The following is a 14,883-nucleotide window of genomic DNA, read 5'->3' on the forward strand; positions in this document are numbered from 1 at the left end:
TATGAGTTTGTCTGCCTAATTAAGCTTCTCCAAAGAAGCCTTGCGGCAGCGATTATCTTGCAGTTACAGTTGCTCTGATAAATAACAATTTATCCAACAATTTTCCAAGGTTTGCTTCTGTGTTTACATTTTTTTTCCTGCAGTCCTGTATTAAACTGCAATGTCATGTGAACTGTTAGGTTTTCCTACGTTCAAATCTCTTATTTTCTGCATAGTCCATTTACCTAAAATCAAGCATATGTGTGGGTAGGTTTCTGTTTTGAAAATGAAAACCTGATACTTTTCTAGTAAGTTTTTCTTATGCAGAGTACTGAACATAATATAGTTAGCAGGAAAACTTTTGTTGCTCACTTACTTGGTTCACTTACTGTGAACATACAGTTTCTGTTCTTTGAGTGAGTTTTGGATTAAAAGATTTACAGCTGATTTTTGATGACAAATGCCATACAGAAAAACTCTGATTTGTCGTATTACAAAGAAGAGCCAATTCCATGTAAATATTTAATGCTGGATGCTTAAGAAACTAGTCTAGTAGTGCATTAATGTGTGCTCTATTTGAAGGATTACAGTCCTATCACTAAAACATTTCCTCTTCCCTGTTTAAATTCTATCCTTTTATTTATTGTAGATGGGGAACTCAAGGAGATTTCACCACTACTCATCCTCGGCCTGTTGTCAAAGTAAAACTCTTTACAGAAAGCACTGGGGTTCTGGCACTTGAAGATAAAGAACTTGGAAGAGTGAGTATTATTGTAGACATGTGAAATTTGTGAGAAATTATGTGTAGAAATGTGAATATTGGTAAAACATGCAATAAAATCGTGTAAGTTATTCAGTATAGCATTTGTTCTGCTTTGCAAGTTATTGGTGACCATTCTCAATCTTCAAAACTTGGTATATTGACCTGGATTACTCTTCAGAAATTTGCATTGTGGATTCATTGTGCTTTTCTTTGCCTTAAAACTTCTTTTTTAAAAAAAATCATAGATTACCTAAGCTGCTTTAGCTATTCAGATTAAAATGAAGAGAGGAGAGTGAGACTTGGCATTTAGCAAGTATACAAAACAACTGGAGAAGGGAAGCAAGGTATAAATTGGTGGAAGGATGTAGGGGGAGGAATGATGGAGGTAGTGTTGGACTAAAATAAGAGTTCTCACTCTTGTACTGTTTCAATGTCCCTTTTCCCATTTTCCTTATCTTGATAGAATCATCTGTCCTTCTTAGACCAAAATCAGGTGTTGCAGAACACAGTGTAGCATATAAAGAGGATGGAATGAATGAACTAGAGAATGTCAAGCCCCCTCCCATTCTTTTGAAATTCTCCCCTCTGACACATGGGGGCAGCTCATGTTTTAACACTCAATTCTGCATTCAGAGTCATGGCTGGTTCTCATTTAAGCAAAGAAGGCTTGTTAGAAGAGCAGGGCTCTTTCCCCTTGGTGTCTTTGTACTGTAGATAGATGTGTAAGAATCTGTACTTCTACATATTCTTTCATATTTTACACACATTTTAAGGTCAAGGCTGTATCTTCAGTATTACCTTTTCTTGCCTCCTCTCATGTCTTTCTGGGAGGCCTCCAAGGTTACTTGGTGAAGAAGCTTGAAGCTGAGCAGATCAGAATCAGTGATACTTAGACTGAGAGCAAGGAGTAGATGCTGAAAGGGAGGGCTGAGGGGTCTGCATAGTGTTGTTAACCATAGAGAAGTCCTTTTTTTGCCCCTGCCTGCTCAGTCTTTTCAAAGAAGCAAAAGAAAAGTAAGTGCAAAGGTGAAGAACAGAATATATGGCCACTGGGAACACTGGCCAGTGTATTCATTGTTGAGGAGTAGGAGAAGAGAAGCAGCATAAACAGGATAAAGGAGCTAAGAAGAACCGCAAGTATTAACTGGATGCTGTTGCTCTGCAATGTTAAATAATCAAAGTTCAGGTAAAGGCTTTGGTCCGCTTTATCAGACTGCAGCTAATTGGCATTTTTGAAACAGGCAGTTCAAAAGGTTTTAAATGCTTTTAAAGAATTGAAATGTTTCAAATATGAAATAGTGAATATAGCTTTCACCTTAACTGCATCCTATAGCCCCAGATTATTTGTTGGTTGCTTTTTTTTAGTCTGCCTCTTCTTTCTTCCCACTCCTGCCTTTCTTCTGACACATCTCTATTTGTTGGCTGATCAAAGTGTTTTAAAGAAGGTCCTAATTCTCCTTGCTCGGTAGGACTGGCAAAGGGAAAGAGAATTTAAAGAATAGGTTATTGTGAGAGGCTAAGCTTACTGCCCTGATGTTGGGATCTGATTCAGTTTTCCTGGTCATACAGCAAAACATATAAATGGTGAGAGAGAAAAGAGAAATCTGTTTTTGTTCTTGATTCTTTTGTTCCTGTCCTTCAGCACGTCTGCCTGCTTTTAGCAGGTGCTGTGAGGTTTGGCTGTTTGTACCAGAATTAGGCAATTAAGAGAATTGCTTTTTGGTGCTTTTTTTCATTTGTGATAAAGGACAAGGGGCCAATACCCTCCATTCTCCTGCATTAAAGTTTGTTCTGAGATTGGGGAAAGCAAACAGAAGTACTTGAGAGATACTTAGATATTATTTTTATATTTTGTAATCAGTTCCTGATTTAAGGAAAATGTTCAGTCTCCATACCTTCTAAAATATTTCATTCACCTTTAGAGTACAGTGGAGACACTGTCATACATCAGCATGCTGCTTTTCTCTGTAGGGTAAAAGGGGCTGTGTACTTGTGCTTACACAGCTTACAGATGTAAGTCGTGAAGAGTCTTACTTTCTCTTCTCTCTTATGTATACACTTTTCCTTATATATATTTGCAGCTTTGCCAAAGTACTCCGTCTGGCTCTGCCAGTCAGTAAGAGACAAACTTCCCACAGTGATCACATCATAGAGTAACAGAACGTTTTGAGCCTCAAAGCCCGCTCAGTTCCAACCCTGTGCCATGGGCAGGGCTGCCATTCCCCAGCTCAGGCTGCCCAGGGCTCCATCCAAAGTGGCCTTGAGTGCCTACAGGGATGGGACATCCACCACCTCCCTGGGCAACCTGCTGCAGTGCCTCGCCACCCTCACTGTAAAAGACTTTTTCCTTAGATTTAAATTCGAGCAGCCTTTGAAAAGATGTCAGATCCCTCTGGATAAGCATAGTTTTTGTTATAAAGTTTGTCAGCTTCATGGCTAGTCTATGCACTGCGGGGAGTCACTGGGGTACAGCTAGGTTAGTTCTGCTCAGAAAAGGCCTGAAGATTATTTCACTGGCATATTTTTTGTACTAAAAAATTCAACTGAAACCTGCCATTCCTAAGGTAGGCTTGCTGTGGACATTAATTCTCATTTCCCAAGTGTTTTCTTCAAAGCATGTGTCCTGACCTGATACTCCTTTTCTGCAGTATTGAAGTTTGTGTTCCCCACACCCTGCAGTTATTGTTGAAGGTTTTGTTCTATTTAATCTATAACTAGAAATAGAAGGTGGCATGAAAGTACATGATTTGAATTTTAAGCTTCCATCAGGTACAAAGGGTTTGTTCTGGTACCCAGAGACTAGCTTTTTGTGCACATAAATCTCAGGTGTGAAATATGGAGCTGGTGATGGATTTTCCCAGAACTGCAGAAGAAGTTTTCCCCCTGCTTTGTTCCACATGATGGCTGTCTCTCTCACTCATTAGCTTCAGTGCAGAGCCTGATCTCAGCATGATAGATCCTCTCAAACTCTCAGTTTGAGAAGGTGCTGCTGATTTCCAGAGGCAGGTGCTAGTGTTGGAGTGGGAGGGAAGCAGGCTCCTGCTTTTAGTGAAAAAGGGAGCCCATACTTACAGCTTTGTTCTCAGAAAGAGTATAAAATACAGACATGCAGAATGTAAGAACTAGAGGCTACTTGACACCTGCTACAGAAGTTGCCAGATGAGCACTGAGTGATAGAAGGGTGTTGTCAGCTGTGTTTCACATCTCCTTTCAGGGCGTTTAAGATGTGCTTAACCAACAGGAGGTAGTTCTTGTCTAATACTGACATTGACTTGTCTGACCTTGCTCTTTTCTTCTGAAAAATAAAGTAAATCCATTTGTGAGCACCCAGAGATGACTTTCTTGTTAGGGGATGTTTTTCTTGCTCCCTCCTGACTGCTTTGAGTGTCTTTAAATAAAAAGTAAAACTTCAGTCTTTGTTCCACAGAAACTGGAGGCTGGCTAGCGAAGCACAGTTTTCTGTTAGCACAAAAAAAAAATAATGGGGAAATGTGCTGGACAGGAAAGGAAAAGATGTTATTTAGATCTGAGTTTGACAGAACATGAGCTTCTATGGTCATGGTCTATGTCTGTGATTGTACATATCTCAGCATCCGAGGAACACTGAATTTAACTGCTAGAAATGATCAGGCTGTGTCTTTGGGGCTAGAGACGTAGGAATCAGGAAAAGTTCAGGAATTAATCAGGTGTCTTTGAAATGTGTGTCTCAGTGATCTGGATGTGTCAGAAATTATGTATATGTATACAAAAGGCAGAAAGGATAGAAATGTTTACATTGCACATACAACAGATGAGGAAGCACGAAGAAGCAGAGTTTGGAGTAAATACTGAAGAATCAGGCTGGTGGCTGATGAAACAGGGATCTGACACTACTTTTCCTTGTTCAGTACTTCGTGTATGAAGATGTTCAAACCCAGTAATTCAAAATGACAGCCATTGTGCTTGCTTAGCACACATGTGAACACAATGTGAGAACAGCAGGTGGTGTTTGATTACTGGCACTTTCTGAATATAAGAATATTTCAATATCTCCTTGCTCTGAGTATTCAATTAAAAGCAAACAACTGTCTCCCAACTGACTTGTCAGAGCCAGCTGCAGCCAGCAATAATCAGCTTTGCAGTATTATTTTTTTTTGTTGGTGCTGTTCCTCTTGAATTGATTTGAAGACATTATGAAATAGCGCCCATACTTGCATGACTGCCTGGTTTCTGAATACTGACTGCATTGGGCATTTTGTTTACCTTCTGTGCTGTGTCTGAATGGCCTCAGAATAGAGGTGATTCCATACTGTGAATACATTGATTTAAAGCCTGCTATCATGGGAACATGTTTCTCCATCACTTTTACAAATGACTGAGGTTTTGCAAGTTTTTCTTTAAGTTTGGAAAATGGCAACAGGTTACTCCCCCCACTACTTTTTCTAGTACCGCATTATGTCTGGGTCCATGTTGTTGTTCCTGTGCTAATAGTGGCTTTCGTGGAATCACAAAATCATTTGAGTTGGAAGAGACCTTTAAAGGTCATCTAGTCCATCTTCCCTCTTCTCTTATCTGGGAATTGCTAGGTCAGAGCCTGCACCATGGTTGAGCACCAGGTGAAAAAGCATGGCTAACACAGAGAGCTCAAGTGCAGGCAGTGCACCCGAGTGATGAAAAAGGATGGACCCGGGCTCTACCCCTCCTTATTCTTATTTAAGGGCTAGCAGCTGAGGGAGCAAAATCTCTCTTCAGAAGTGGTGTTCTTTTCAAAACTTTGCTAGACTTTGGAAAGGGTGAGCTATTTTCTATATTGCTTCCTAAACTAAGTGTTCATGAATGTATTTATAAGCATGTTTCTGTCCTAGTAGAAGATGTTATTGTCTCTTTTTGTTGCTCTGTCTTCCTACAATGAACAGGAATACCTACAGCTAGATCAGGGAGTACAGAGCATAGCTCAGCCTGACCTTGAATGACTCCAGGGATGGGGCTTCCACCACATCTCTGAGCAACCTGTTCCCTTGCCTCACCACCCTTACAAAAAGCTTCTTCTTTATGTCTAATCTAAATCTTACTTCTAGTATGAAACTATTTCCCCTTGTCCCAGTCACAACACACACTCCTAAATAGTCTGTCCACTTCCTTCTTTCTTCCCCCTTTAGGTACTGGCAGGCTGCTAACAGGCTGAACAGACCCAGTTCTTGCAGCCTGGCCTCATAGAGGAGCTGTTCTGTCCCTTGAATCTCTTTTTTCAGTAGCTCCCTGAGACTGCATTTTGTCAGAGATTCTTAAGCTTTCTTCTTCATTCAGACATGCTCTCTCTTAGTTTTGGGGAATGGGTTATTTGGGAAGAACTTTAAGACAACTAACATCTGTTCATGTAAGCATTCAGATGGCACCAGTCAGTATCTGTTGAATGCATAAATTGAAAAGTCTTCCCAGTTCTTTCTCAATGCCGGTATTTAGATGGCTTTTTTGCTACACACCTGTTCTGGTTTTGTTTTATTTTTCTTTCTTTTTAACCACCTGTTACCTGAAGCATTGTCTGAGTGCTTCTGCTGTAATACAATTGTAGCTGAAAAGCAAGAGGTCACTCAGGAGATGAGATCATGGAGGTGGCATAAGATCCCTGCATACACTACATACCCGTGGTGATTGAGCTGTCATTAACCTTTAATTTTCAAGGAGAGTCACTTTTAAGAGAGCCAACTCCTTTTTCCATCTCTGTCTTGGGCCTTTCCTGGATTGTGCTTGGTTGTTGTGGTGGCAGTGAGTGACAGCTTGGCACTCAGAAGCATAAAGATCCTGAACAGAATGCTGTGTTTGATAGCCTGCTGCTGGGATGCTCTGAGAAACTCCACTTCTTTCCACGCAGACAGCATCTTCTTTGTTGACATCAACCTGTATGTGGGCAAGTGTCTGATGTAGCTCAGTGAAGGTGACTTGAGGAGAGTCAGCAGACTGTCAAAAGCAAAGAGGTGTCCCTTATGCAAGGGCAGGGTCAGAGCTGCACAAACAGCACAACTCTATAGGGTAACTGCTATTATGATCTATTCCCTGCCCCAGACCAGCTTCGTTAATTTTTGGCCTGCAGCACTACTTTCAAATTGGCAAAAATCAAAATGTCTTTAAGAAAGAAACTTTCCTGTTATCTTTGCTCAGACAATGACTGGCAGTGCAAATTTTTATGTGCCAAATAGTATTGATTATTTCATAATATAAAATTTGCCTTCTCCCTTTAAGGCTGTGAAGTTTGAAGTGCACTGGGGGGGGAGTAGGATTTTCTTGGTTCTTGTAATAGTGTGTCAACTGTCACCTGTCTGTCAGCCAGGGCATTAAGGAGCAGCTGCAACTCTTCACTTGCATCTTTTTTTGCCTATGATGGGGAGCCAAAGCTCAGCGTATTCCGCTCAGACTTCCTGCAGTTCCCAAGGCCTTATGCCCAAGCATGTCTCAGTTTGTGTCCTAGACCACCCAGACTTGTAAATTCTTTCTCAGATTTTTCAGTGCTTGGGTCAGAAGAGCAGGTAACTGCAGCACTTGTGAATACCAGAGAGCAAGAGTGGTTTGGAGAAGCCAGGAAGCCAGAAGACGAATTGGCTGAGTGAGAATTCAGTTGTGAGCATGGGATGGAGGGAATAGAGAAATTATTTTGATTGTCTTGATTTCTTTCAAGTGTGCTTCCAGCCTGCTGCTCAGCTTGTCTCTGAGCTTGGGTCCCCTCAAGAGGCTGCATTATGTTGTGGCAGCATGACAGCTGTGGCCAGGGATGGTTAGCTTGTGAGCTTTATCTTAACCATGGAAATACTGATGTTTCTGTGTAGCGCTTCTGACAATGAACCTTCTGCAAGTTTGTCTGCTCTGAGAAAGCAAGACTATCACAAGTTCAGTCTGTTCCATCTTCCAGGGCATTTTGAACAACTAGCTTGTTCCCTGAAATCTTTTTTTTTTTTTAAAGGAGAAAATGATCAATGTGCCAAAGATAGAGGAGAGTTAGGAGTTGCTCAGCTGGATTGACTGTTGGCTTAGGTGAACATCAAATGGCTCCTTTTATTGTCATCCAGCTGGGACTTACGCAGCTGAATCACAATAAATGTTGACTAGTGAAGTCATGAAGTGATATTAGCTCAGTATCCTCCAGGTGCAGCTGAGAAATGCTGTGTCAATCATTCACAATCCAGAAGCAATGTTTTGAGAACTTCACCTTGCACAAATATGCAGGTGTGCTGCCCTATAATATTGAAGATTTATGTATTTATTTTTCATTTGAATGAGGAGACATATAAAGAGGATATGGACTTGCCGCTTTTTCAGTACCAAACTGTGGCTGAGTGCTTTTAATGATCATGAGAAGATTGAATTTACTGATTTACCTCAACCTGTGTTAATTTGGTTTAAATCAGCTGAAACAATGCAATGTACAGCAGCTGTGCTTGGTGTGTAGTACTCTCATATAATGTGCCGTTCATTACCTAATGCAGATTACCCATTAGGTTGCTTATTGTAAACAAGTGTTATTATGCATGTATATATACTATGTATATGATATATACAATTCATAGTTTGCTGTGTTGCTGCTGAGTAATCTGCTGTGATGATATTCACAGATACAGGAACAATAAAGTAACAAAGCATAAAATAAAAAATGATTTGGAAATATATGATGTAGAAATAATTCTACAAATGTTTTAGAAATACTAGGTGTAGTGAAAAAATATTCTATAGGTGAGTATGTATATTTTCCAGAGAATAAAGAGTTGGTACTATTTTATTTAAGTTTACACCTAGAACTGCACCTATAAATTTATAATCTGTTAAACAGTGCTGAAAGGAAATCTAAGACAAGTAGCCTAGGAAGTTTCTGGGCTGTGGAGATGGTACTGCATCGCAATGTATCCAAATTTCAACATTCTTTTTTCATCAAGAAGAATCTGCTCAGTGCTTTGGTTTCAGCTTGTGTCACCTGATGATCCAGTGCACATTGGTTAGGAGTGCCCTTACAGGCTTAAGGTTATTTTGAAGATAATTAATGCCTGCAGAATGCTGCATGTGTGTATATGTGCACTTGTGCATAATGACAAAAATGTTTGAAGTTCTTGAAATACAGTTTGTATATTCTAGTCTTTTTAGTTCTTATACTTTGCCATTCTTTCCAGCTTTAAGTAATGATACAGACACAACACAGTGCATGTCCAAGTACTCTGCCAGATACTTATTCATTGCAAGTGGTTTGAAAACAAAGCTCAAGTATACTTGTTTAAAAAAAATCAGAAAAGAAATTGTCAGTACTGAGGTTATGAGTTAATTATACACTTGTCAGCTTATATTTTCTTCAGCATTGTCAAAAATCAAGAAGTTGACAGGAGAAAGATGTGGTTTGAGATGCATGAGCAGTAATAAGCTGTTAGAGGACAGTGACTGCAATCTGTAGAGCAGAAAAGAAAATCATAACATCACCTACGGACCTCTATGAATGCCAAGTGATTAAATGCAAGGAATGAGGAATAATTCTGTTTATATAGTCTTGCATTTAAAGAGATAGACAAACTAGAAGTTGCTTCTATTTGAGATTTCAGAACTCTAGGGTTGCTATACTTATAATGCTTTTCAAGGGAAAGCTTTTACTCAGGAGGAAAATGAACATACTTCTTGGAAAAGAGGGAGTAAGCACTGTTCTAAATTGTGTTTGCTATGCAATTGCGAAGAGGCAAAACAAATTACCCTTCTGATTTATGACAACTGGAATATGCAGCTTTTTCTACTATCTCTTTAACAGGCACAGAACTCGATAGTTCTGAGAGGTTGTTTCTCCCGCTGATGTTACGGAGGTTGCACACGTCGTTAGGGCTGATGCATTACACTTCTCTGCTTTGCTAGCACTCCTAATACTAATGGGATACAGGAACGTGCTTCTGCAAAATACTGACATGGGGAGCTGGAGTCCTTCAGTTTACACTATCCTTCATATGAAAAAATCTGTTGTAAAATTTTTGGCGTAGTAATATCCATTAGATTTATGTTTGCTTGAGGATTCTTATCCAACTCTTTGATTTAGCTTTCCCTGGAACAGAGAGGGGAATATATTGTCTTTCATACACATGACATAAGACACAACTGCTATTTATAAGAAATGAATTTGGCGATTAACTTTATAATTAATTTTAGTTTCCAAGAAATAAAAGATGTGAAGATATTGCTTGTAAGAGTAATGATAGTTCAGAATTCACTGACTATTGTGAAACTCTCCCCAGGAGCATGTTTAGATGGTTTTAGAGTCTAAGTTGATTAAAAAATAGTGTTCATAATAAAATTTGGTAATGGTAATAATGGTAATATTTAATTGTGCTAGTTATCAAAAGCGGAAATTTCTGGATGGCAGATAAATATTCAACTGTTTGTGACTGATAGTGGTCTAAAAATAATGTTTAATTACTAAAATTATCAATTAAATCATTCAAACATTTTAATTAAGTATTTAAAATTCATATTTATGGTGGGTTTTTTTATGTCCATCTCTATCAATTTAACAAAATGTTTGTTGTGTATTGATGTGAACTGAACACAGTATCTTCTATATATTGCACTCCATTTGCAGCAGAGCTCTGGAATTAATTTCTGATTTCTGTGTTTTTTCTACAGCTGGCTTTTATTAATGCTACTGATTTTAACTGAAGTTAGTAAGAAACAGCATGTTGTGGTTATGTTCACTCAAGCAGTGTCACTGCTGTTGCGTAGTGTTATATAGCATGGTGTTTCAGAGGCATGTTTCCAGTAGGGCACTGAGTAATGGCGAACTTTAGGCTCTTGTTTGTGGTGAGAGGCTGCCCAGATTGGCTGTGGATCCTCCATTCCTTGAGCTGTTCAAGACCAAGTTGGATGGGGCCCTGGACAGCGTGATTGAGTACCGGAATCCGTTGTTCTTTGTTTAAAACTGTTAATTCAGAATGATCCCATGGAGGAAATTTTTTTCAAGTCATAATAGGAAATTTTCCAATAAATGGGAGCACTCATTCATCTATTATGATAGGAATGTGTCAAATATTTTATTAGAATTGTGAAACTTTTTTTTAAGTTGTCTTTCAGAGTGGAGGAGATCTAACAAGAATCTGAACTGCTTAGAAGTTTTCATAAAGACAAACAGACTTCTTAATCAGCTCGGAATTTATTTTATTACTTGCAGGTAGTGCTGTATCCGACATCCAACAGCTCCAAGTCCCCTGATTTGCACAAAATGATCGTCCCCAAAAACAGCCAGGACAGTGACTTGAAAATCAAATTGGCAGTGAGAATGGATAAACCACCTCACATGAAGCACTGTGGGTAAGTAGCTGTTTTCTGTCAGGTTGTATTCTGTTTTCTTGCCTCATTGTGCCTATGCTTAACCATATGTAGCAGCAACATAAAGTTTGTAAAACAATGTAAGTATGTACAACAGTCAGTGTGTAACAGTTGTTAGTGTGACATTGTGTTGTTTTATGTGTAAAGTTTATAATAGTCAGGAGTAGCATCCAGTTCAAATGTTCAGTGAGATGTAAGGAGAGTTATTCAGCTAACTGACACACAGAGCTAAAAACACTGTCAATTACAAACTGATTTCAAATATTACAGTTTATAACACTTCAGAAAAGCCAAAGTTGTTATTTAAGAAATCAAATTTTTTCCATTAAAATAAGATTAATCATATATTGCCATGTAGTGGTATTTGCAATGCTATCATCTCCCATTTTCTTCCTATGTCTGCTCTCCTGTCTTTCTCTTGAATTGATGTGAATGTACCAGTTTAAGGATGTTTTCCTGCCTAGCTCTGAAACTAAATGCAATAGATTATTTGTAAAAACATCTCCAGAGGCAATTGCTACCACCATTCGTCATCCTGGCTGCAAAAACAGGTGAAGTTGCCTGCAGTAAGTAAGGCTGTCTCTCATGTCATAAAGCAATCACCATTGCTTTCTATTCTTCTAACTTACGAGTTAAGCAGACGTCAGTGTGGAGCCAGAGGGGACTACAGAATCACAGAATGTCTTGGGTTGGAAGGGACCTTAAAGATCACCTAGTTCGAACCACCCTACCACGGGCAGGTTGTCACACACCAGCTCAGGCTGCCCAGGACCCCATTCATCCTGGCCTTGAATGTCTGCAGGAATGGGGCATCCACAGCTTCTCTGGGCAACCAAGTGAAGCAGTGAGTGCCGCTGAGGTGATGTAGTGTTGCTGTGTTCATCAACAGCCTGTCAAACAGCATACATAGTGCTCGGATACAGAGATTGATTCCGGGCTCTAATGCCTTTATATCCTTCTACCCACCTGCAACGTATCAGATATCTTCACAGAGTGTTTTAACAGGCAACTGGAGATTGGTTCTGCCAAGGAAATTGATTAACCCTTGTTTAATTTAAAAGCTTACATAATTAATAGAGCAACAATAACTAAAATTAGTAAAGCAGTAGCATCAAACAAAGGACTACTTCAACAGTATGAGTAACAAATAATACACAAATCACAAATAATACAAATCAGATGCATTTAACCTGCACATAACCTGGCATGGTGGTGTGCTCCATTCTACAGCTACTTCAGAGAGGTTGTGCTGCCATGCACCTCTCCCACAGGTGACTGTGGGAAGTTCCTGCATTTGATCAGGCCACTGATAATGCTGGAGTCGTGCTGTCCACAGACCAAATTAGGGCATAACATGCAGCTTTTTAGACTTGGGCCCAGCAATGAGGACAGGGTTCCAGTGCTTCTTCTGGTTATGCTCCAGGTTTCTCCACGAAGACTGACCCAGCTGGGGGGCTGTTCTGGGGTCTCCGGGGGGTTTTCCTCACCACCCATTTTGCTTTTCCATACTAGTTTATGTCTCTAGTCTTCTTGACTGAGAATTACAAGGGTTCCACGGTCAAATATTATTTTTAAGACTTTAACTCAATCATCATCCTTTTCATCTGCTATTTCTAGTTACTGCCTTACGTTGTCTTTGAATACTAGTCTCTGGCACAGTTTCTTACTTCTTCATTTTACTACAGGGTCACTGTTTTCATTATTCTCCAGACAAAAAACGATTTTTACTTTTTCATCTAGCAAAGTCAGAGCATCAAGGGAGGCCTGTGTGAACTGCTCCACTGTAAGCATCCATGAAATGAAATGAAATGTCGATGATGCCTCTATTGGCCATTGAAAGGGTTGATGAAATACCGATAGCACTGAAATACTGATGAAAGCATTGGAGTTTCAGTGAGAGTGGAGGGAACAGAAGTCAGAAACCCTCAACATTAGGAAAAGCAGACACCCAGGCACTCTCACAGCTTTTGCTTGACTTCCTGTGTATTTTTGAAAGGGATTACTGTCAGATTCATCACACAGATTAAATCTGTTCAGTTCAGAACTGATACAGCATTATATGAGAAACCCTCATTTATGCAGAAGCTGGAAAACGTGCAATGAATGAAGGACAGCATTACAGGACACAAAGAAATGTGTTGTGCTGAAGGTAGCTAAGAGATATTGGGAAGAACCTGCCTCCTTTTCCATCTGTAGTAGCTGGTGGTATGCACCTAATTTCCTGTGCTCAGTTTGGTAAGCTGGAATCTCACTTCACAGAGATGTTAACGTACACAGAATAGCTGAAATCAGTGGAAATAAGGCTGTAAATATATACATACAGATAAATTTTTTAGTGACTTATTTTGATTAAAGTGAGATTAATAGCACTTTTCTGTGCTTACTTGAGAGTAAGTCTAGGGAAGGAATGGGTAGAGAGGGTTCATGCACACTGCTAGCCAGCTCATGCTCAGGGGAGAAGCAGGATGGCAGCCACTGTGCTCACTCAGGAACAGAACTTGCTCTCTGCCAGGTGGTGTTATTACTCTGCAGCCCTCTGTTAAACCTGCATGAGGCAGAAAAGCAAATCACTCCATTTTCTCTCTAAATCAGCATTTGCATAACATGCAAGGAGGCAGGCCATGGGAGAAAATAAATTCTTGAAGAGCTGGATTGCAACCCTGCTATAAGCCTGAATAGTGAGAAGGGCCGGGAGTTTGTTTTGTTTCATTTCGCATTAGTATGTAGTCGCATATTTATGCACGGTTTCATAGCGTACTAAAAAGGGGGAAAACAAAAGGATGTGTTTTGCAGTACTTTTGCAGTTTTGCGTCAAAGTTGTATTTTACAGCCATAATAACAGGCTTTTAATGCCATTAGTATGGTTATCCTCCATGAGTTCCAATTTTTTCAGAGCCGTATCATGCTTTATCTTTGCCCAGTCTTTGAGCCAGGTAACTTTTATTATCCGCGTAGCGCTGAGTTTACAAGCAAACATAGAAGGTTCATCACTGTCTAATTAGAGAAAAAGGCAATCTGTTGCTGTTAAACAACGCCTTTCAGCTGGGAACCTCAAAATTCATTCAAAATGGAATTAAAATCTTACCACACAGCCAACTGCAGAAAGAGGGATTTTGTTAAACTAATTTTATTAAACTAAGGATTAAAAAAAAAATGGTAATGAGCCCTCTTTGTCAGATACAATAGCTATGCTCAAATATTTCAGATTCCTCAATGTCAATTAAGTCCACAGACCCATGCTAATTATGGGTTTATGGTTTTATTCCTTGGGAAATGTTTCTCCTATTTAAACTGAATTTAGTTATTGACAGAGGAGACATGCTGAAAGTCTTCAAAACCCATCTTGTTTCTATTCTTCAAGGATATTTATTTTCACAGATTATGCTGTCTTGTAGTTAAATTGAGATTTTTAAATTCACAGATTATATTCTGTGGCTGCAGTGCCTTACAAACATGTTCCCTCTCTAAATATCTATATTCATAAAAACTAGTTATATTTCAAATAAAATTATAGACTTGGGATTTTTTCAGTACAAGCCAAAACCTTACTAAGAGCAAGAAATTAAGGCTACTTTGTATGCATCTTACTGCATTATTATTATTTATTTCTGATTTTTTTTTTTTCAAATTTTTGCATGCAGGGCTCTCATAGTGTGGAAAAAAACTGAACCATAACAATCCTTTTCTATTTAAACCCTGAGAACAGATAAGAAAAGGTAGCATGCACAGCTAGAATATTCTGGGTAATAACAAGGTAAATGTCGCTCATTAATGAGAAATTGCAGAACAGGTTCGAGTATGTGCAATTCATGATATTTCAGATTCCT

At 39.3% G+C, this 14,883-nt stretch overlaps 1 protein-coding gene across 14 annotated transcripts in view; it reads left to right on the plus strand.

The window, feature by feature from the left end:
• The window catches only part of CADPS2 (calcium dependent secretion activator 2), a 299,343-nt gene that overhangs the window by 143,876 nt on the left and 140,584 nt on the right, over positions 1-14,883 (plus strand). For all 14 annotated transcript variants that reach the window (XM_085218604.1, XM_085218528.1, XM_085218565.1 and 11 more), the window contains exons 7-8: positions 629-740; positions 10,899-11,038. In XM_085218604.1, coding sequence (XP_085074730.1) covers positions 629-740; positions 10,899-11,038 — 252 coding nt within the window. The remainder of the gene's footprint in view (positions 1-628; positions 741-10,898; positions 11,039-14,883) is intronic.

Source organism: Meleagris gallopavo, chromosome 1 (genome assembly GCF_905368555.1).
Source record: "Meleagris gallopavo chromosome 1, MGAL_WU_HG_1.1, whole genome shotgun sequence".
Lineage (NCBI taxonomy): Eukaryota > Metazoa > Chordata > Aves > Galliformes > Phasianidae > Meleagris > Meleagris gallopavo.